The 23,719-nt window shown below is 42.0% G+C and overlaps 1 protein-coding gene across 13 annotated transcripts in view; it reads left to right on the top strand.

Annotated features, from left to right (window-relative positions):
- The first annotated feature begins 791 nt into the window (after positions 1-791).
- The window catches only part of RBFOX1 (RNA binding fox-1 homolog 1), a 955,581-nt gene continuing 932,653 nt past the window's right edge, over positions 792-23,719 (top strand). For all 13 annotated transcript variants that reach the window (XM_037386459.1, XM_037386456.1, XM_037386452.1 and 10 more), the window contains exon 1: positions 792-1,221. In XM_037386459.1, coding sequence (XP_037242356.1) covers positions 1,219-1,221 — 3 coding nt within the window. In that variant the 5' untranslated portion in view covers positions 792-1,218. The remainder of the gene's footprint in view (positions 1,222-23,719) is intronic.

The following is a 23,719-nucleotide window of genomic DNA, read 5'->3' on the forward strand; positions in this document are numbered from 1 at the left end:
ATGTGTTGAATTAAATCTCAGCGGCATTAATTTAGTCTAACTGGAGGTTGAGCAGCACAAACCCGTTTGATCATTACAGAATTAATACCTAATGTACTGAAAAGGACAAGGCACCGTTTTGACAGGTCTCGATGTTTATTTTTCCCCCCAACTTCTCCTTAAATAGCTGCTGCCAGCCTGATATAACAGTAATTCATGCGTTTGAGGGACGCCACGATGCTCTTCTCATTAGCTGAGGATTAGGATTCTTGTAAAATCCGGGCTGCTTTGGGCAGGCGGCAGGCGGGGACAGCTGAGCACCACCAAGGGCACCGCTGTGATCAGCGCTTTCCCCGGTCCGCTCGGTGCCCGTGTTTGCCGCGGGTTCTTGGCCTCCCGCACCCAGAAGTGCCCGGCGCTGCCGGGGGAGCACGGGGCTTTGCGGGACAGCCCCGCGGCGGCGGGCGGCTGCGTTCCGCCGGGCGCAAAAGAGTTGTGACCGCGCTTCTGGGGCATGGGGGAGGCTAGTTGCGCCCCGGCGGAGCGCCCGACCCGCCGGGCCCCCACCGCTGCTGTGGGCGGTGCGGGATGCGGAGCGGCGGGGATGCGGGTGGTGCGGGATGCGGGGGGGGGGGGGGGGGGGGCGGCGGGGAGCCCGGGCGCCGCCGCGCGGCCGCCAATGGCGGGCTCGGGCGCCTCCCGCCTCCCGGGGAGTCCCGCTCCCCCGCCCCCCGCCCGCCGCCGTCCCGCCGCATTCCGCCGCCCAGCCGCCGCCGCCGCCGCTCCCGTGCGGCTGGGTGCTGCCGCCGCCTCCCCCCCGCCCCGGCCCGCCCCACCGGGCTTGAAGGTCACCTCCGCCCGCCCCCGCTCCGCGGCCACTTTCCGCGCCGGCTGGAGAGCGGCAGCGCCTCACCCGCGGGAGGGTCCCTGGCCAGGCGGAGCGGGGCTCCCGCGGGGCGGGCGGCCGCCCGCTCGCTGCCCCCCCCAGCCCCCGCCGCGGCGGGGGGTCTCGCCGCTGCCCGCGGAGGTCGCGGGCGGGCCGGGCGCCCCGCTGCCGGTGCGCGGCGAGCCCGGGGGGGAGCCGGGGGGCGCGGCATGCGGCGGTGAGGGCGGCGGCGCTGCCCGCGGGGAAGGGGCTGCGGCGGCGGCGGGGAGCCGCGTCCCGCTGCCCCCTGCCTGGCGGAGCCGCTCGCTCCGGACGGGAGAGGCGCAGCCGGCTTCGCCTCCGCTCGCCTCTTTATGGTGAGTTTGGGCCGGGGGGCGGCGGGATGATGGGGGGGGGGGGGGGGGGCATCGGCATCCTGGCAGGTGCGCGGCGGCGGAGGTGCTGCTGCGGCCCCGCTCCGCCCTGCCCGGCCTCCCCCCGGGGAGGAGCCGCTCCCGCTGCCACCGGCCGCCGCAGCCGCAAAGTTTCCGGGGCGGCCCGGGCGGAGGTTTGCGCGTCCGCGGAGCGCCCGCGGGCGGCGGGGTGGGGGTCTCTCTGGGAGCGGGGCTGCGGGCACCGGCCGGCCGGGCTCGCCCCCTGCCAGGCGGGGGCAGGGGCTGCGGGGGTCGCGCGGCGGGCGCTGGCTCGCCACATACAGGGAGAGCAAGAAAAATGGCCAGTCGGGGTTCGGACGAGTTACGGGGGTTTCAAAAAGTGCAGGTATTGAGCTGCTGGGAGCCCGCCTGCCTGTAAGTCATCGCTGGTTACTTATTTTGTAGGCGATTCATCATTTTCTCCTGGACGCTCCTGTCGGGGAAAAAAGTATCAGTGTTGCCTATATACATGCTCGCTACAGGTGAAGTGACGCTGTATACATTCAAAAGGTGTAGGCAGCGGCGGCAGCGCTGGCGCTGCCCAGCACAGGCACGGCTCCGCAGCCTGGCTGTGGGACGGGGCGCTGCCAGCCCAGTCCGGCTCGGCTCAGCCCAGCCCAGCCCAGCCTGGCCCAGCCCCCGCAGGTGGCCGAACGCGTGGGCTCTGGAGTTTGCCTCTGCAGTGATTGACATGAGCGAAGAAAGATCTTGTCCATATCTGCAGCTTTTGTTTATCCACTCTCTGAACTGCAAATGTGGCAGGGTACGGTACAGCCTTAAGTAGCTTAGGGGTGACTGTTTTTTTTACGTTAAATAAAATTGAGTTTATTCAAGATGAATTGGATCATAAAATCCAACAGAGGCTGAGGACGTTGTCCCGAGAATGTCAGGTCCCTTGCTTCACTCCTCACTCCAGGCCTGACGATACTTTACAGAGAAAGATACTGTATGTTTCATTTGTTTTTTAGAAGTGTGAAAACAGTTGTATCTATGGGCTCTGAAAGTAGGAGCAAGTTTGTCACTCTGTGATGTTAGAGATTAATGATTGTGGATTTATTACAGTCTATGAAAAGGAGCTAGTACTCATAATCAAAGAATTATTTTTTAGAGACCAAATAGTCACAGCTGCTTGAGAAACTACATGTTGGGAAGAGTGTGTGTGTGTGTGTGTGTGAATGTTCAATGCGTATCTCAGTAGATCATTTTGTTTTCAGGAAAGTATTTGGTATCACATGCTCTAGTTATGAGGATTATAGTAACAATTTAGAATAGCTCAAACTATCGTATTTAAAATTTATTTTCTTTGATTTGGATGATTTTTGCATTGCTGAGTTTTTGGGAAACTATTTTAATGTAGCATTTCTGATTATAGTCCAGATCTACTACCTGCCTTAGGTAGGCTTCAGAGGTTTGGCTACAAAATTTTCATTTACAATTCATTCTTCTGGTAAATATGTTAGCCAAAGGACTTGACACTTTGTGAAATGAAGCCTGTGTTTGTAGTGTCAAGACTATATTTCTTTTTTCCATTAGTACTTAGCTGGGTATCAGCAATATAGCTGACAAATGTAATGAATAAAATTCACAGTATGTTGATGATTTTTATAGTCCTTGCATTTGAAGTACTTGGTGTCCTTGACGTGATGAGGATGCTTTTCTGGTTTTCATGAAAGGGTATCCTCTAAATGACAGAAATACCGGCAGGAGTCAAGTGTCGAGGAAGAGAGCGGGATTGTTAATTCCTGGATACATAATGCGATACATTTCTAGTAGAGAATATGAGTATGCCCGTCAGATTACAGGGTCCGGTTCCCAGCATTGTGAATTATTGTAGTGATGCCTACACACTCTGCGCATATGTAATCCCTTACTAACACGCACCTGCAAAGGAGGGAGGATGTTATGTCTGTAGGCCATGCTGTCAGTGCTGGTGGGCTCTGAAGGGGCTTCTTACTTCCCAAGCTGCTGGGCCTCCACAAAGCCCCTCTGGAGTTAAACATGGAATAACCAAAGGGGACTCAGCCACTCAGGCCATCAGGCTTTCTGCCCAGGGCAGGACCAGCTCCTGTGTCATCTCTGATGGATGTTTGTGTCCTTTTTCTGTTCCCCTTCTTCTCTAATTTTTTTTCCTGCTTTGCTATTTTTTCCTTCATCTCCTTTTTTCTTCTTAGTGTATGTTCTTACTTAACTCTTTTCTAAAGAATCTTCCCTCATCCCCTCCAAACCATCTTTCCCTCTGGTGTGCCCAGTCAGTTTGTGTTCCAGTATTTTTATTGCTTTCTGGAGGACCTCCTGCTTCTCTGCCAGCCCTACATATATGCTGGCTTTACCAGGTTTTTGCCTAGGTTTAAGGAGGGATTTAATGGAAATAGCATCCTCGGTCTCACTTTGTGCAGACAGGTAAGCTTCATTTAAGACCAGAAGTGCCATTCAGTATTCACTTGCAGGGGGGGAAGTTGAGCTAGTTGGAAATACAGGACAGACGAGACCAATGGCTGAGTTAAATAACTCACCATCGCTACTTCATTATGCTGTAGCTTTGACACGGCATTATCTGATTATCTAATCATAAGCATTATGTACTGTAAAGATGGAATTCCTAGTGCTGGCCACAAGAGGAAATATTATTTACGGTTGTGGGAGGCATGACTATGTTAAGCATACAGTTGTCCGAAAGGTATGTTAATCTGAAAAAGACAAATCTTCCATAGTTCAGATTTATATGTAATATTACAGCTTGAGAGAAATATTATAGTTGAAAAACGTTTTCCTCTTAGCTGTGCTTATTTTGTGCCTGTCAGAACTCTCTTTGCTGATTTCTTGTATCTTGACTCCTTCCCATTTCATCTGGCAGACTGGGGATGCTGTTGTCTCATGCACCTTTGCAAAAGTAACGTGAATAAAACTGAAGAGTTGCGAAACAAGTGAATGGGTAGGGCTTAAAAGAGTAGCAAACAGAATATTAGGTGGCCTGACTGTTTATGGGTTTGATTATGATATCGTTTACATCTATGGCAGAGCTTCTGTTGATTTGATTGTGCAGGATTTCAGCTGTAATACTTCCTGAGAGCAGAAGGCTCCTATTGCTGAGGATCTTTTTCCCAAGTCATTAATGAGGAGTCTTTTTTTTTATTGTTGCTCTTTGATTTTAATTCTTTGTTTAGTTGCACTTTTTTTATGAGTAGTTTAATTCTTTTCATTAAATAACTGAAATTTTCAGTGCCCGTAATTATTTTGCAGCACAAATCCTCCTTCGTGAAAGTATAATGCCATCTCTGAAAATTTATGTTGTATATTCTTGAATACTACAATATTAATAGATACTGGGTTTTATCACCTATTCTGAATGTATGCTTTTATAATTAAACAGGAAACTGTTTATGAAGTTTTCTATCAGTATTTATTACACTTTCCCTTCATAGCTGAATTTTAATATGCCAGAAATTAAAACTTCCTGCAAGTAAGATGATTGTGTCTGTGTCTTTAATGTTAATGCACTGAAAAATGAATGTAAACTGAAAGGAAATCTTACCTGACATGGGAAAATGCTTTTGGGATGCTGGGATTTACAGTGGTATATGACAGCAGTATTGAAGCACGTGTAAGATTCTGAAGAGCACAAAGAAGCAGTCGCGTTTGAGCCACAGTATGGGTAACAGATACTGAGCAATGTCAAATGCCAAAAATATGCTTGTCATACTTTGAAATACTCTTTCTTGCCAAATAGGTGTAGTTTAATGTCTCTACTCATCTGCTCCAGATTTTGTACTTTGCAGAGAACCTGTCTACAAGTGAGAACGTTTGTAAGTGGAGGTTTTAATGAATATTCAGAAATTCAAGGTAGTTTCTGAGGTGTGTTATGAGGTATTAACCATCTGGTTCTATTCAAGGGGAAGGGAACTGTTAGGTATTTTGTAACTATGTATCTTTCAGAAATTTAAAAGTTGTTTGAAGTGTCTCTAACATAAGACATGTTCACAAATCTAAAGCCCTATGCCAGTTTTCTCAAAGCTGGTTAAAACCCCCAGAATATTTCACATCTTTGGATGCAGTTCTAAAACTGGGTGTTTCCAAACAGCAAGATGTTATTGCAGCTAATACCCTGAAAGGAACAAGGTAAATATACAATTTGAGATTGACAGATGCCTTAGTACCTACCTATGCAATTCAGTGCTCTAAAATTAAGAGAACTGCCTGGAGTGGGAAACACTGTGCCACAAACTGGGAACATCTGTCAGCAGGAGACTGACTGCAGTCAGTCAGGGAGATTTTGTAAAACTGACCGAGCAAACTCATGTGCATTAAAATAATTGTCTCTCTGCTTCACGTAGAAAGGCGTAAGGGAATATTGATACAGCAGGTTGAGCTGGAAGTCTTGGACTGTGTTAAAGGGCAAACACGCAAACCTACATCACTTCTAAGACAAATGGCATACTGATGATGTAGGGCCAGATGCAGCTGGTTGTGACCAGTGTCACAAACACTGTAAAAATACACAGATTTGCTTAGTTTGCAACATACTCGGTTTCTACCCTACTGTGTACAACCCCAACCAAGGAGGTTCAGGGTACAAAAAGAAGAGGTTATGATTCCAAAAAAAAGGAATTACAAGGATACAGGCTAGAGTATGTTTAAAGGAATTGCTATTTTCTAAGCTTCTCTGTGTTAAACAAATGGTATTGAGAGCTGGAGTTAGTGAATCTCAGCTTTCTGCTATGTTTTATAGTTCATCGGTCTTGAGTCTGTCACAATGCTAGCACTAGCTGTGATTCAAAATCTTCCTTTACTGTCGGGCATTTATTGATCAGTTTTCCATTGGAGTTTTTAGAATCTAATAAAGTTTCAATATGTACTGATGTACTTTTCTTGGTGAGGACACTCGCAGGGTCTTGGTCTTCTGATTGGAGCCTGGTTCCAAAGGTTTTCTAGGGATTTTATTGTCTCTGAGTTTAGGCTCTCTATTAGATGTGAGCAGATACTGTATGATCAGAACAGTAAGCAGCTAGCCTGAAAATTCATAGTTTTTCCTGAGAAATTTTTCTTTCCTGGTGTTAGATGTCTGGGAGGTTTTTTTTGGTTGGGTTTTTTTTTTGCTATATGTTGCAGAGGATTGACATTTTATGGTTTGGGGAGAGAGAAATTGGACAACGTTGAGTGGCACCGACCCAGGAAAAAGGCTTAATAGCCTTTGTCAGAGCCAATATTGGTATCTTTGTCTGCCCTGGCAAAACCTCCCACTTTTTTCCACAATTAACAATTTCTCCTAAATTAAGGTTTATGCAATATTAATCAGATTTTTTTTTTTTTTTGAGCAAATGAATTTGATAGATCCTGTAAACTGTCCCTATATGAAAATAATGAATACAGTATTAAACAGTGGTTTCAGAATAATCTTCAATCTTCAAATTTATGTTGTTCTGTAACCCTTTGCCTTGGGATACAGCATAGTATCTATGCAGTCCTTGGCCACAGAGCTTATGGTCTTGCTTCTTTGGAGGGAAAAGATACTGAAGCATCAGTTTTGAGTCATGCTTCTGGGTGGTTGTCTCTCATCAGTGTCACATGAAATAATTTGATAAAATATTACCTTCTGTTACAATGAAAGTTTACAGTGAAGCTCTAGGATTTAAAAAAAAATAAAAAAATCTCACTCCACTACAGACAGTCCACTGTGTATGTGAATAGTTACTTACATGTCCTTTCCTCCAGCATTGAAGATGAGCTACCTAAAATGTCATCTACCACATGGTGATAGCCATTTTAAGTCTGCAACAATATAAATGCTAAGGAAGTCCCAGAGTGCAGTTTGAATTGGGCCACATAGAGTGACACAGCAGGAAGAATAATGGATCTAGATATCCTCCTGATCTTGCTGTGGTATTAGACCCCCTTTCCCCACTCCTTAATTTAGGACACTCTCCAAATGGCTCCTTCACTTCATGATGACCTCTTCTCTGTTGGCATCATGATAATATGTTAGTTTGCAGCTGCCTCCACAGGAGAAGGATTGGGTTTCCCCTGGTTGTTGCAAGTATTGAACTCTTGCAAAATACCAGAATTGTTCCTGTTGCATGTTTTGCATACTTGCTTCATTGTGAATGTCCTCGACTTAAAACCAGATTATTTCATCCTTACAGTTTTCCAATCCCTGATACCTACCCATGAGTTTTTTGGTTGACGTTTTTGGTTTCATTGTTTCTATTTTACAATGCTGCTTTCATTTTGACTCCGTACCCAATGTCTGACTGTAACTGATTATTAAGGATTTTACGCCACTGTGGGGAAAAATCAGCCATAAAGCCCAGCTGTCAGATGGAGCAGCTTAGGGGCTTACCTAGGAGCCTGGTGCACAGAGCACTCTGGGGTGGCATACAAAAGTAGATCCTTTTGCTTTGTATAAGCCTTATTCTAAAATCATGCATTCTTTGATAGTGAAGCCATCTCTTACTCCTCCCATTGTAAAATGCCTTCAAATTGGTTGGCTTTGGTGCTGATATGATCTTTCATTCTCACTCTGGGAACTGTCATTATCAAATAAACCGCCTGATTAATCAGTACTTGTTGGGACTATTGGTTCAAATGGGCAGGACGATGCAGTCGGGTAGTTTGACTCCTTTTATCACTTTGAGCGTAGTTTTGTTTCAGCAATTGGCATTTCACTGTAGCAAAGTATGTAATCAACTGTAGGTGGTAACGCTCCCTACTTGTTTTCCCTTGAATGTGGTTAGCCTGAGGTTTTCGTGTTCCCAGTGTTTCAGTGCTGGCGGTTATATTCTGGCCTTTTGAATGACTGGAACTGCTGTTTCATTGTAGCCAGAAAACCACTCGTCTTAAGAGATGTATGTTTGTTAGACCCTGAATGGATTTTAAAAAGGACTTGAGTGTTGCTTGAACTCTTATTATGCACAAACTTGTCTGTGTAGGAACCTAATTATTTTATTATATTCTACATATGAAGGTGCTTTTTTGCTACAGTGTATTCAAATGTGTATTACAATAACCTTCTGGTGCTGTGATTTGAGGAGTTCTGCAGGATAGTAGAAGTCTCTTGGAGACTGCTGAAAAGGATGGTGAGGTGATGATACCATCCCTGAGCACTAGGTAAAATTCCTGTCTTTACTGAAAAGAAGTAATTTAAAACAATTTTGAAACACAAAGTGATCAAATGTAGGAAGATACAGTTTCTTATAAATTCTGTACAAAGCATGTAATTTAGAAAAAAGCAGATGATAAAGAACAAGATAATAAAGGCATACCATAAAATGGAAACAAGTGGTTAAATAATTAGACATAGGTGAGTCATAAAAATCTTGTAATAATAAGAGGTGTTCATCTTTTTTGTTACAGGAGCCCATAGTATTGAACCAGTTTCACAAGAAAATAATATGTGCAAGTAAATTAGAAATTGAGAGCTACGTGATAAACTCTTCCTTTCTACTTATTTCTGAATTTTGTTTGCCAAAATCAAGCTATTCAGCACCTGTGCTTGTCTGTGCTTTGCCATGAACGTTACACTTTGCCTGTAAAGGAATCCTCTTTTAGTTGCAAAAATGGATGCATCTTTATTAGCTGAGCTAAATTTTAGGCAGTGAATTGGCTTCTTTATTCCTGTAATGTGTTTAAATCAAGCACTGTACTGCCCTATGAGTAGATCTTAGTATTGTTGGCTGCTAAGCAGCACATCCCCAGCCAACGTGCGTTCCACATTGCCATAAAAATGACTTGCTGGGTTACGTTGTACCAACACCTCATAATGCATCTGCTGCTTATTTTGCTATTTCAAATGCTATAGAATTTGGTCTCAAGTTTTGTGTTCTTTAAAGGTCTCCAAAGTAAGTCTAAAGAGCTACAGACCTTCTCTCATTCAAATCAACAGGAAATAATATCGATCGTGACAGGGAAGAGGAACACTGTTGGTGTCTTTTACTCTTGTGTCGTTTGGGCTCCTTGTTACCTCCCTTGTTACTTTTCTTTTGCCAATGCACAATCAGAGCAATTCCTATCTGTTCTGTATCTATCGTAGCTACCTATTCCACTGTTCAGATCATTGCACCTTGAGTCCTCTGAATTTCCAAGAAGAAAGAAGCTGGTGGGTTTGGTTTTTTTTTTTTTTTTAATGTCTCAGGCCTGATATTTGCACAGTGACTGTGGTGGTAGTGTGTGCTGGGTTGATTTGGGGAAAACAATGATCCTTGGCTTTGGGCATCTCCAAAGGACGTGCTTTTTATCTCGCTCTGCTGAAGGGCTGGCTGTTGTCATCTGTGGATTTTAAGAATCTAGAATCACATTTTAAAGAGTAGGAGGATTTTAGGATGATAACTTATTCCTTTTTCTTTTTTCTTCCCCTTCCCCATTTCTTTCTTTCTTTTTTCTATTTTTCTTTTTTCTTTCTTTTTTCTCTTTCTTGTTTTTCTCTTTATTTTTCATCTTTTCCCTTTTTTTCCTTTTTTTTTTCTAAAGAATTTTCTCTGCTGATGTTGAATATATAAGAAGTTTAAATAATTGAAGTGTTTCAAATGAGGAAATTGAAAGGGAATTGCAAATGAATGTTATAATGCAGTACTATTGCAGCTTGACACTTATGTGTGGGTGGTCCTTCCTGGCACAATGCTGAAAAAGTAAGAAATCCGTCATCTTAGGGCTGTGGGAGTGTGCACACCTATGAAAGACGGACAGACTGGTAACAAGAGAAGCATGACTGATGTCACGAGGTGACCTGTGTGTGCTGCTTCTGATAGTTGAACATGTGCATTGGATAGTGTCTACTACAGAGTATGTGAGTAGTTGGGTTCTTCTGAAGTTGCTTATGAATTACTTGCTCTTGTGCTGATGTTCTGTGTGGTGCGTAAACGCTCCTGGCTCTGTTGTCGGGCCTCCCTGTGTGTCAGCGGTAGTCAGCTCTGCTCCCTGGCAAGCTCCTGGGAAGCTCTCAGTCGGTGCTCCATTCCACAGGCTGTTTGTTGTTCGTTTGGCTTAAGAGGTTGGTCTGTATCGTCTTCTTCCTCTGAGTGGAAGGTTAAGTGAACCGTTGCTTCATGGCCGAAACACATAACTGTGAGCCAGACAAGCTGGTACTGCTTCTGCCTCTCACGTTTTCTAATGGGCTGTAAGGCTTTTAGTTAAACATTTGCAAGGAAGACCGCTGTGTATTTTGTCATGTTTAAAAACTACTGTTTCTTCTAGTACGCCTAGCCTAAGAAATATAGGTGCTGGTTAGTGCATATGGTAAAGTACACAAGTACATACAGTAAAAATGCACACAAATAATAAAGTAGAAAGGTAAATTTAGTGTTTTCATTTATCCTTTCACATCTTCAAAATGTATATAGCTAAAGAGCTTATAAAAGGAGTTGCAGCTGACAGTTGATCTGGAAATGCAGAAATGTTAGGGAAGGTATTTATGATTTCCAGTATGCACAGCTTGGCAATTGTTCATATTTTACAATTTGTGTCATTTTTGCTAATACTAAGTTTATGTCTTGGTATCTACGTGCAACACATCTGAGTTGCTGACACTATGAACTATGATTTTGAATTCTCTCTATTTTGTGTTTAAATTATCAACCATAACTTTGTGTTACAGCACACACAGGGAGGGAAATGTTAGCTATGATTCCAACAGCAAGCATTAAATGAATATATTGCATGCTTTTCAAATAATAAATTTTAGAAGTACATGAATATTTACATAATATTCCTATTCACAGAGATGCCAAATTAGAGCCACTTTAGGAACTCTGTGCATTAACTAGAATTTCTGACTTTTGCATGCTGTAGATTTGAAAGCTGTTCAGTCTTCTGGATTATATTCTGGTTATCAAAATACCTGCGTTGGTTGTGTTGAGTGATAAGAGATAATGGATCTTCTCCAGCATATTTAGGTACCACTTTCAGTGTGTGGTTTGCTAGATGATTCATGTGTTTACTTTACGTGTATCCTTTTGCTATGGTGCTAATACAAATAAAATCTGTTCTTTTAATTTTCTAACCATTACTAGAAACAATACGTACCATTATAAACCTTGCCTGAGTGACAGGTATAGTTAAATCTTTGGATGGTGAATTGGAAATACTGGTCTTTTGTTGGCAAATAGATTAGGGAAATAATTATTTGAATGTAAATTGTCTGCCCTATCACTAAGCATTTTTATACAAATTAGGCAAAAATAATTTCCTGTGATACTTTAGAAATCAAATACACTCACTAGCTATGCAAACAGAAAGAAATGTGCCATCATTTTCAGAATGCCTCAGAATATATGAAGGAAACCTAAACAAAAAGAGTTCTACAGAGGGGGAAAAAAAGTTCAATTAGAAACTAAGGTGCTATTGTATAGCATATTTGTGTAGACTGTTTAGCTACAGAATGTCACACACATTTTAACATTTGGAAGTGTAGAATACTATTTTAATTTGTCATATCCAGATATGGACAATGTTAATTTTTTATGCAGCACCATTAGATAAGAAAAAAATATTGAGGGCGTTACATCCTAATCTTTAGAGAAATGCATTTATAGAATGCCAGCAGATGTCAGTATGTTCTTGTCATATAGCTCTTTCAGTTTTAAACAATGATTTTCCTTGGATTCAATAATACAAGAGGAAGTAATAAGTGTTGTGATACTATCTTAATGCAGGTCTGATTAATTCAAATATTTTACTGGAAAAGTTTTTTTCCCTTGCTGTTTTCTAGACCTGGGCTGGCACAACATCCATGCACACACTAGCTTTCACTGTATATAACTACTCATCTGACTGCTTAAAGAGTACAGTTTAAAATACTTTGCTAAATGGGAATTTATTATTGATAGTATAGCACTTTAGTTTCTAATTGAACTTTTTTCCCCCTCTGTAGAACTCTTTTTGTTTAGGTTTCCTTCATATATTCTGAGGCATTCTGAAAATGATGGCACACTTCTTTCTGTTTGCATAATTAGTGAGTGTATTTGAACTCTGATGTGTTTAATCAAATCTGTCTCTCTAATTTGGAGATTATTTTGTCACTGTTTATGCATGGTAATCAAAACCAGATGAGCTGTTTCTTGTCTTCCTTGTATTTCAAAAATCAATACCATTGTGGCATTGTGGCTCTTGGTGCCTCAGTGTGTTAGGTGTTGTGGCATTGTGGCTCTTGGTGCCTCAGTGTGTTAGGTGTTGGAAGAAGTGGGAGGAATCCAATCTGAAGACAAAAGGCTTCAGGATCTAAGGAGCTAATCTAGATATCTTGGCCTGGTTTTTTTTTTTTTTTGTGTGGTTTTTTTTTTGTTTTGTTTTGGGGTTTTTTTGTTGGTTTTTTGTGTGTGGGGGTTGTGTGTTGTGGGTTTTTTTGTTTGTTTGGGTTGTTTTTTTTTTTTTTTTTTTTGGTAAATTCAGTGATAAAGTACTGTAGCTGACACTTCAGGCTTTTTAATTACATTTCCAAGGAGAAATTTATTTTACATTGGCTCTTTCTTCAACCCTCCTTTCAAGCTCTGTCATCGTACATAGTTTGTTCTACATGCAAGACCTATTCATTGTGACTTATTCATTGCTGCTTCTCCTCTCAGACTGTTTGCATGATTTTCATATCATGTAAATGACAATCAAGGCAGGCAAAACAGATAAGCAAGATACTTGCCTCTGGAGTAAAAGTCACAAGCATACAGCATTACTGAGGTTGTAGTTCTGGATATAAGGCTATTTTATTTTCAGAGAGCAGTTTATATTGCATTTGCCCTTAACGCTATTTCTAGAAATGCTGATAAACACCCAAAATCCTGTTAAGTATCATGCTTAAATTAGGTCTAAGCAACTTTTTGCCTGATATACTAATTAATTGAAATCAGGGTTTGGCTTGCTTACCTGATGCTGAATGGAGGAAATTAGAAAACTGTAGTTCTCTTTCTCATTTTAGTGGTAGCTGGGGGGGGGGGGGGAAGAGAAAATGTAGATACTTGAGAGTCTGCATGGGCTATGTTTGAAAATTTAGTTATCTTCTCTTTTTGTAGTGAAAATAAGAAGCCAACCGTGTTTTTCCACCACTGAATAAAAAAATAAGCAGTATCATGTATTGTTTTGGCATATTTTCTTCCATGGCAACAAGCACTTTCTGATAGGTGATTCTTATTAACAGCCTCCTGAGTATGCCTTTTGAAAACCTGTAAAATATATAGATGTCATTGATTTCCTTATGTAGCTGGCAGTGCCATTGCACCTTGGAATCCTGAAAATCAGGTTTTCAGAAAAAAATAGGTGGAATTTCCATCATGCTTTAACATACTCAACAATTCTAAAAAACTGTTTCACTGAAATTCCTGAGCAACATGAAAACCTTACAACTCTGTTTTATTGCATACAGAAGCTTTATTTATGAAGAGTTAGGCTTTACAAATGGACAAATTAAAGGAACTGCTTTTCTTATGATAATATAGACATATGGATCAAAATACTGAATGTGAGCATTAACATGTGGCTTGGAAAGCTCTGTCATTCAGTTGTATGTATGTTGATGTATGTAAGCTGAGAGCAGATGAATGACTCAGTTCTTCATTTTGTCCATGTAATTCATACATTAATGTCTGAAAATGTGATCTTGCTGTCAAGATTATGAGGAAGTAATAAAATGGCAGCTGTTACAATAATTGTATATCTCAAAACTTAGTATTTTATAAAAATCTAAATTCTAAGATGGAATAGAAAACATTTGAAGCTTGTTGGAAATGTTAGATGGATATGGTCAACTATAGTGCAAAAAATAAATGCAACTTCAAATTTTATGCAATATGTAATAGATCTAATGGCATGAATTTTGTTAATTTTTACTTCAGTAGCTTCATAAAAGCCTATGAAACCATCCAAAAAAAGATTTGTTGTGATATTTTCTGCACCCTAGAAAAAACCCAGGGTTATAGCTAACATGTGCCCTCCAACACATTTCCATTTATTTTATTGCAATTTGAGTTTTTTTTCCCAACCCATTGAAACCATTTCTAGAAATAGATTTTTAAGTAGACTGTATACTGAAACAAACACATAGATAGGGTTTCCTACTGTAATCGGATCCCTGTATGCTGAAATATAATACATACAGCTTGTGGGTTTTCCTGTAATGTTATGAAAAACTTCCCCAAAAGCAAAGTGTCTCTTCGACTGTGTTCATTAGGAGGCTTGCCAGGCAGACTGTCAAGAAGACTGCCTAGTGGAAGCGTGGTGCAGTGTGTGGCAGGTACTTTGATGAAAATGGGCAAGTAAGTTACTGGAAAATAGTCATCTATTACAGTAATTGGTGAACAGAGTGAAATAAACCAAATTAAGAATGCATGTCAATATACGTTTCTCTTCTTGAAAGAAATGCAAAATGTGATCTTCCTCATGGGAGAAAATGAGGTATATGTAAAGGTGATGTGTCATAGGGAGATAGAATTGATAACTTCACAGGAGACATTCACAGATGTCATACTTGCAGTTCCTTAGCAGAAGCAGCCCTGCTGCAGTATCTTCAGAAAGGATGCTGAAAGTGTGGCAAGTTATGAATTGTAAAATCTGTGAGGTGATTTGGGAGACAGCCTTGTAACAAAAGTCTAGAGAGTTCCTGAATCTGTTCTTACATATGCATAAATAATGCAGAGTCATAAGAATAGCACATGGATTGTAAGATATTTCAATTCAGCTTTAACAATAGAATTCAGCAAAAAATTTTAAAGATTATTTTAATTTGGCAGTAATTTATCCTTCCTAATTCATGGTGGTTTCCTTTACCAAGGCTTTCCAGGATACCTCTGCGCTCTTCTCTCTTCTTCCTTCACCATCTGGTGCTGTGACAGCCCTCTCTCAATTGCACTGGGAATGGGCAAGCAACCAACTAGACTTTGTATCAGTCTCTCATGATCTCACCCAGACCTTTATGAATCTCTTAATAGGTAACTTCCTCCCTGTCCTGCGCATTTTGCATGTCCAGTACATGTTTCTGACCCATGGAAACAGCAACTTCTGCCAAGGTGCTGTAACTGCCCCATCACCTCAGTGGTGTGTATGTTCAGCTGTGTAGCTTCTGCTCCGCTGCTGCATTGCCCCTCTGCTGAAAGGGCAGATGCTCACTGCATGTTCAATAGATCTGATCCCAAAAAGACCACCAAGTAAAAACAAGCTCTGAATGCTGTGGTGTGAATGAAGGTACATTCTAATGAAAGATGATGTAGCAGCATTAACAAGCAATAGAGACTCAAAATCTGAAACTCCATGTTCTAAGTAAAGGAAGGCAACTCTTCCTGAGCACAGATGCACATTTATCCTGTGTCAGCCTGCTTTTATTTGTTCCAAATGGAATTCATAGAATTCCTGAGGAGAAGATCCCAAATTCAAAACCACAAAACCACTTCAGAGAAGCAAAGTTTTGCTCCAGACTTTCTCATATGGGGTGTGTGAAGCCTGCGTTATGACAAGGTAGCGTGACTCACCATCCCTGTGAGCTGTGCATCATGGGGAGTTCTTGGCATATGTTGCGGTAAGCATATTCCTCATGCATGTGTTGCTTGTGTAAAGCACTTGGGTACAGGGTAGAAGAAACTGACAGTTTTAACTGTTGATTGAAAGAAGACATCAAAAACATGAATCTTTTGACATATACATAAAGAGGAACAGGGGAAGTAAATATAACCAGTAATATAAACTACTAGTCCTACCAGACGTGTAGCTAGTCCTTTTGTTTCCCCCCAGCACAAGGCCCTACGCAAACTCCTGTTTAGTAGTGGTTGTTGCTCAGAGATGGGTTTGGGGGTCAGCAGTATGACTGTTATTATTTTGGAAAAGTGTAGCTGTTTAAAACACAATCTTTCTTTTCAACCTATACCCTTAAAACATTACTGGTGATTTTAGTCCCAAGCAAACCAGCTTTATGGCACTAGACTAAGTGGCTGGCTGGTGTGGGGAAGGTCAAGGTGTGGTGGTGTGACCTGGGCTGGTGTCCAGGTGTCCAGGAGGGCTGAGGTAAAAGATGGGGGGATCACTTCCCAGTTGTCATTGTGGCCAAAATGGAGTCAGCTTGATTTAATTTACTGCTCATTAAAATCGAGGTGGATGGTGAGAAGGAAGAAAAAAAAGAAAACACGCACAGATGCACACACTGCTGCACTGCTGCTCAGACTGAATGTCACTCCTTCCATCCTGACTCCTCCATCCCCACCCTGCGCAGTGCAGGGGGATGTGGGGGCTTTGGTGAGCCTGTAATGACTCCACTGCTGCCCCTTGCTCCTCACCCTGCCCCTGCTCTGCCACGGCCTCCCCTGGGCTGCCGGGATCCTCCGCTCCAGCACCCGCAGCACCTCCCGCCCCCTGCTCCTGCCTGGCCCGCAGGGCTGGCTGCCACACTTGGTACCTCACAGCTGGGCGCCATCTTGCCCTTCGATAAACACCTTGTGCCGGGGCGGCCGCAGCCTGGCCGAGGGGCTGGGCCCTGCGCGGGGGCACCCATGTCCCCTCACAGAGGGCCTGCGACTGGTGCCTGGCAGAGGCACCGGCTGCACCAGCTCATATAAGACCCATATTTCTGTCACCTTTCATGCTGTAGCTGTTCCTATCCATTAATAATGGTGGGAAGAAAGTACTGAGCTGTGGAAGACTGGTAGTGATGGGTCAGTTGGCCTGAGGGGCTCTGGGTGAATGGGCAGAGGGCAGAGAGGGATGGCGACCTTGGCCCCTGGGGGCATCTGTTTCTCTCTTGTCTCTTTTAGAGAGCAGATTTTGAGTAGTTCTCCTGTCAGGAATTACTGTTCATAAAATACGTGGACTAGACGGATCTTTAATTTAGGTAACAGTAAGCTTTGTTTGGAGTGCCAAGTGGTTTTGGAAGAAATGTTGTTGTTAGAGTTTCCACAGTGACGGTCGGGGCTTGTTTGCTACCTACAGAATGCAAACTCCCATTTTTACTGTGACTCCTGTGCCTATTTCTATTTAAAGACAACAGGTTCCTTTGTATATCGTCCAGTTACATTTGGACGTGCAGATGGGGATGGAGACCACAACAGGAGATGTTGAAAATGTTTTGATTTTGCTTTTCAGTTAAAGATAGACTTCTACTGAGGACACCCTACCAGCAAGCACTGTAGTGTAGGAGAAAATTATCTCCTTTTTTTGGTCGCTTATCACTGATGTGCTACGTTGTACTGAAAGACCCCTGCTCTGCCACACTTTCTTTGTGTTTTTCAGTAGAATGACTCCACTCATTATGAGTGACTAGGATAATGTGATTTGCTGCCTGGTTTACTTCATTCTGGGAGCAGATCTGAGATGTATTCAGTCTAGCTACAAATGAGGCACTGTCTGTAATGTGAGATTTAATTTTAAATAGTTAAACACCTGCAGGGATGTCTGTAAGCAGTTACTGATTTTAGAAAAAAAAAATGGCAGCACAAGACATTTACAATTTTCTACTACTTGAGGTATTGTAGTGGGAACTAAAGGATGATTTCTCACATTGCTGTTGGCAAATCCTGTTTTTTTTTTCCAGGACTTCGACAGTGTCATTAAGTGTTTTAAGCTTTGTATGTTAGGATCTTCACTGTTTTTGGTAAAGCTTTCTTACTTCCTGAATTAATTTTTGAGGCTCAGTCCTCAAATAAAAAAAAAAAATAAAATAGGAGGGGAAGTAAATTTCCCAGATAAAAAGTATGTTCTTTTCTAAGGCTAATGTATACAAGAAGTCTGTGCCCATGGAGGGTTTCCTTTTAAGAGGAAAACAGGTTCCAGATTGGGCCTATGGAGCCCAAATGTAATGGTGCTGCAGTGATAGTGATCTTGTCTAGCAAGAGGGAACGAAATCTGGAGCTGGAGCTCTAAGGCTGATGTTTATTCATGTCAGAAAAGCGCAGTCAACAAGCCTATTGCATTCAACTCGATTCCATGGAGACATCACGCAGTGGCACCCTGTTCAAAGGTCTGCTCTCTCTTGTTCAGCAGTTTGGAAGTTGGTGGGTTCAATAACAAACAGAAGAATATCCACCAAGACTGCGGGAGCCACTCAATTGCCCAAATGTAAAGGTACTCCATCCTGGGATGGACTTATTTTGCCCAAATTGTTAGGCATTGTTGGTATGTTCTACCTATATAAAAAAAAATACAGAGGTATTTTTAGCTGCTGTTGGTATTAGAAGGATTTAATACCGGTGAAAGAAGGTGAGAGAGGAAAGGCTTTTGAATATTTTAGTAACATAATTCTGATCTATGGTAGAAGTTATGGAGAAGATTATGTGGCTCTCTTGCTCTCTTATTCAGAGTATGTCTCATCAGTGTCTGTCCCAGAAATCACAAGAAAGGCATTATTCTGTAGCATATGTAAGGAAACTATTAAAGCTTATAGTAACTCGCTCAATTAAAACAAGTTAACTGCGCAGTTATATGAATCTCATTACTGTAGTATGGAACTGTATTCCCTCCCTTACAGTGAAAAGCAAAAAAAAATTAACTTGTTCTTTTGTTTCATCTGTAGGTGATATTTACCTGTTTTCAGAAATTATTAGGTGAGGCTGGACAAAGTGGTTTTACATTTTTCTGTAGCAGGATAGTTGGTTGTTAATATTTTTTCTGACAGCCACTTCTGTGAAGGTTCAGTTTTGCATAAGCTTTCCTGGGACGCAGTTCAGCCCGCAAGCAGACCACTGCAGTGAAATTTAGCTGGGGTGTGTGTGTGGTCTAACTCACGGTGGGAGGGGTGAATTGAGATCCATTATGTAAAGCTTTGAAAGTCAGCAAACTGACCTAGAACTGAAATGTGTATTAGTGAGGAGGGGTGTTTTGCATTGCTGAGCAGATAGGTTGCTGAATTGGGAATGAGCCAGAGTGTCCTCAGGGCCTGGCAGTAAGTGATAGTCTGGTTTGCATGTTGCACACGTGGTACTCAGGATGGTCAGATTTGCATTTAGTAAGCTGCAGACAGTAGTGCAAGCACCCCATGAGGTGAGCTGGATATTCAGAATATGTTTCTTCCCCTTGAGAGTAACCTCTAGGATCTGAAACAGTATTTGGTATGTTCTTTGTGGTATTGCACCAAAACATAGACCCAAATATCTTTAGGGGACAGTTAAAAGAAACAAACATACTGTTTTTTTTTTTTATTGAGATATGCACTTTGTATTCTGAGAAGGTATTAATTTGAGATTTTGTAATGACTCTTTAGATTTTGGATTTGAGGCTTCTAAAATAGTTAGGTTTGTCTTATGCTGTGTAAATTATATCCTTACAGACTGAATATAACCCTAGATTTGAATCATCAGTTTTCTTCCCCATGGTGCTGATACCCATTTAATATTACTTTAATACTACTTTCATGGTGACTTTCAGTGTGACGTTGGGAAGGGGTGAGCAGCAGTTTGTTTCATCTGTCCATAGCTGAAGTTTCCTTGGGAAGTTTCATTAACACACTATCATGATTTAAAAATAGAAACTCAAAGAGAATTACTCCAACTCAAGCAATATAATGTATCAAGAAGCTTTTCATTTTATAATTATTCCAAAGCACTTCAAACTAGCCACTTTTTCATTGTGAGGAGAGGTTTTTATTCAAAATCATATTTCTCGGAAATTCTACATCTGCATCCAGATTATTTGCAGTCTTCTGTTGTCCTTGTTTCTTCTCTGCTGTGGAATTACACACACCCCACACCCCAATTTAGTAAACGCTTAACTGAGTTTTTGTGGCTCACTGTGTGTGTAGCAGTAAAGAGCAGAGTGAAGCAGCTGAAATATCCACAGTGCTCTGTGGATTGCAAAGCATGACATGGGTAAAGCATGACATGGGTGATTTCTTGCTCCCAGTAGCTAGCAATGGGGTGCTTTTCAATCCCTAATACTGTTAGAATTCTAATAAGGAAAAGTTTTTTTTTCTTCCCCCCTTTCCCCCCACCCCCCAGAAAAAAAAAAAAAAAAGAAAAAGAAAAAGTAGTAGTAGTACATATTCTTCACGGTGTGTGGTTAGCTGGACAGCTGTCTCTGTGAAAACAGCAGCAGAAGTTGTACTTCAGTGTTTAGCTATTGAATGTTTATAGTAATTCTACCTTAACGCTTGTTGATGTTTTAAAGAATAAATAAATAAACATTTCCTTACTGCTGTAACATGCTGTGTTATTTTAGCAACGTTCAGTTTCTTTGGAAACTGGATTCCAAAGAATTCTCAGTCAGCTGGTTAGCTGAATGGAAATGTAGCTTTGGAAATAGAATTTGCCTGCTGGCTTACCAGTTTACAAATACCTACTATTTATTTCAGGCACCAAATTATTATTTTTCCTCTGGGCGTGTTTTTTACTTGGTGGTGTTTGTTTTGGTTTGGGTTTTGTGTGTGTGTGTTTACGGACAGTGTAGCTTGAAATGAATCAGAGAATGGTTGTGGTTGGATGGGACCTCTGGAGGTCATCTGGTCCAACCCCACTGCCCAAGCAGGGCCACCTAGATGTTGCCCAGGACCACGTCCAGACAGCTTTTGGGTACCTCCAAGGCTGGAGACTCCACAACCTCTCTGGGCAGCCTGTGCCTGTGCTCTGTCACCCTCACAGTGAAGAAGTATTTCCTGATTTTTCAGAGGGAACCTCCTGAGTTTCAGTATGTGCCTGCTGCTTCTGGTCCTGCCACTGGGCACAACAGAAGACAGCCTGGCTCAGTTGTCTTTTCACGCTGCCTTCACATTTTTGCACACATGGAGATTCCCCCTGAGCCATCTCTTTACCAGGCTAAGCGATCCCAGCTCTCTCATCCTTTCCTCATACGAGAGATGCTCCAGCACCTCCATCATCTTAGTAGTCTTTGTTGGACTCTTTCCAGTAGCACCACATCTCTCTTATACAGGGGAGGTCAGAACTGGACACAGCGCTCCAAGTGTGGCCTCACTAGTGCTGAGTAGATGATAAGAATCACTTATCTCGAAGTGCTGGCATCACTCCTCCTCATGCAGCCCAGGATGCTCTGAGCCTTCTTTGCAGCCAGGGCACATTGCTTGCTCTTCAACCTGCACTCCCAGGGCCATTTCTGCAAAGCTGCTTTCCAGCCCATTGGCTCCCAGCATATGTTGGTGCATGGAGCTGTTCCTCCCCAAGTGCAGGACTTTGCACTTCTGTCAGCCCGTTTCGCTAGCCCCTCTGGATGGCAGCACAATCTTCTGGGGCATCAGCCACTCCTCCCAGTTTTGTGGCATCAGCAGACTTGCGAAGTCACACTGTGCTGCATCATGACATCATTAATGAAGGTGTTTAATAGGACTAGACCCAATATTGACTTCTCTTACTGTGAAGTTCAGGTACAGCTTTACACACAGCTCGATGGTGCTCCAGAAGTTATCACCTTGCTTTTTGATGCCATCTCAATATTACTGCCTTCGGCCTGGCCCTAACTGCACGTATACGATGCTGTAGTTGGAAGGGAGCATGGTAACGTTCTGTTATTTCTTTCTGGCATCTTTGTAAAATGGTAAGGTGGACAGGTGCAGCAAACCCATTACTTGCAAAGCCATACAGATTTTTCATGAAACAGCAGTCTTTTTATATTACCTTATTGTCCAGATGGCTAAGTATATGGTAGAACAGAATTAATAGATGTTGGGGAAATCCCCCTCGGTGTGGAACAGATAGTAACATTGGCAACCAGTCAAAAAACTCTCTGAAAGGTTGCAGCTGAAGGACACCACTGTTGGAAACACAGACTAAGATACATTCCTGAACTCGAGAAGGAAACACAGAGGATACATTATTGCATGGAATGATTAGATGACTGACTAATGAGCCTTGAGGGGCAAGGAAATTGGCTACAAAAACAATTAAATAAGCACCTGACATTCCAGTGTACTCTGTATAAACACTAAACTCTTACTATGTTTAGTTGGCAAAACAAAACAAGTGGCGTTTAAGCATACAAGGCAAACTGTTACAGGAAAAAAACCTGTGTTAAACAGATTGTTCTGCTGAAAGTGTGTTAGTAAATGCTTTTCTTTGTCAGAAGGTGTGATAACACATTGTAATACTAGCATTATAAGTCAGTGTCCACCGTTTTCATTAGTTATTCTGGAATTCAGACCGATATGATACTGCATTAAACCCCATATTCTGCTTTAATCAGTCTATTGTTATATACGGTTAGGTATCAATGGCAATTTTTTAATTTTTCCCTTTTTTTTCCCTCTAGGGACAAAACTTCAGCATAAGAGTCCAGACTTGAGTAACAGACGAGCCATTTTGCATAAAATCTGATGAACCAACACATGATACCTATTTCTGTAACATAATATGACATCTATTACAGGCACTTAGGCAGGTGGTGGTCCATTTGGGTATTGAGTGTAGTCAGCCTACCTATGAACCTTCCGGAGAGGGGAAGTTGACAACAAGAGCACTTAAATGAACACTTGTCATTTTGACACATCTGAATTTTTAAGTGTCTTTACTGATTGATGGATTCTGCCGTGCTTGGTAATGGATAACTAAAGGCCTCTGGGCAGGATGGAACAGAAGGTTTTCCTTCAGGCCTTGATGGTTAAACTGTACTATGCCAATTCACATAACATAGAGCTTCAGTATACGATGATCTTGACCTTGTGTGGTGAGGGGAGGGAATTTCATAGGCTTCTACACTGACAGAGGGGAATTTTCCTACAGGATGGAATTGATGTGACTATTTTGCTCAGGTTTCTTGTTTGAGTGTACTTTCAAAGTATTTCATGTGTAGTCCCACCCAGTGGAAGCAACAGCTTTGAGGTTCTGTTGTCAGCTAGTTCTGGGGAAGCCTGTCCAGGTCAGGTCGTGGTTTGAAAGGCAGTCCTAGTGTACTGAAGTTGAAGTGTACATAATACTTCAGGAGCAATGCTAGGTTTTCTGGTAATATTGCTAGGGATGATCTTCAGCATTGTTTTCAGTGAATCTCTAGCAACCTTTTCTGTGTCAAGGTGCTGAAAGTGTCATTATTTTATTTTTCCTGATGAATGTGTGCAGTTAATGGAGGTGTGTTTAAGTAAGTGGTGATTTGCAAGTATCTATTGGCAGTTGTAAGCATGTATGACAAGGAGCTGAGCTAGGTGTTTGGAGCAAGTGGTTTACCTCCCCTGTAACCAGCTGGAAGCGAAGGAATTAGGTGGGGTGTGTTGTTTTGTTTTGTTTTGTTTTTTTTTTCTTTAGAAAGACTTACAAGTCCTTCTTAAAAGTGTTGAATAATGTTAAATTTGCTATCAGAAGATCATGCTTGGTGTATAGAGGTAGTGTAAAATAAATCATGTATTCATTTCTCATTTACCTCATTAAAATGAGATTCAAAGATCCCCCTATACTTGAGTGTACAGTATGTACTGCTGAACCTCTAAAATGTTGTGGAAGTCCTGGTTTCTTAACAGGATGAGAATTCTAGATTTCTGATCTGAAAGAGCTTTATTATGAAGTGACATCTGGCTTTAGAGACAGAGGTGGAATTGGTACATCTGAAATGAATGAATAAT

Source organism: Falco rusticolus, chromosome 4 (genome assembly GCF_015220075.1).
Source record: "Falco rusticolus isolate bFalRus1 chromosome 4, bFalRus1.pri, whole genome shotgun sequence".
In the NCBI taxonomy this organism is placed as follows: domain Eukaryota; kingdom Metazoa; phylum Chordata; class Aves; order Falconiformes; family Falconidae; genus Falco; species Falco rusticolus.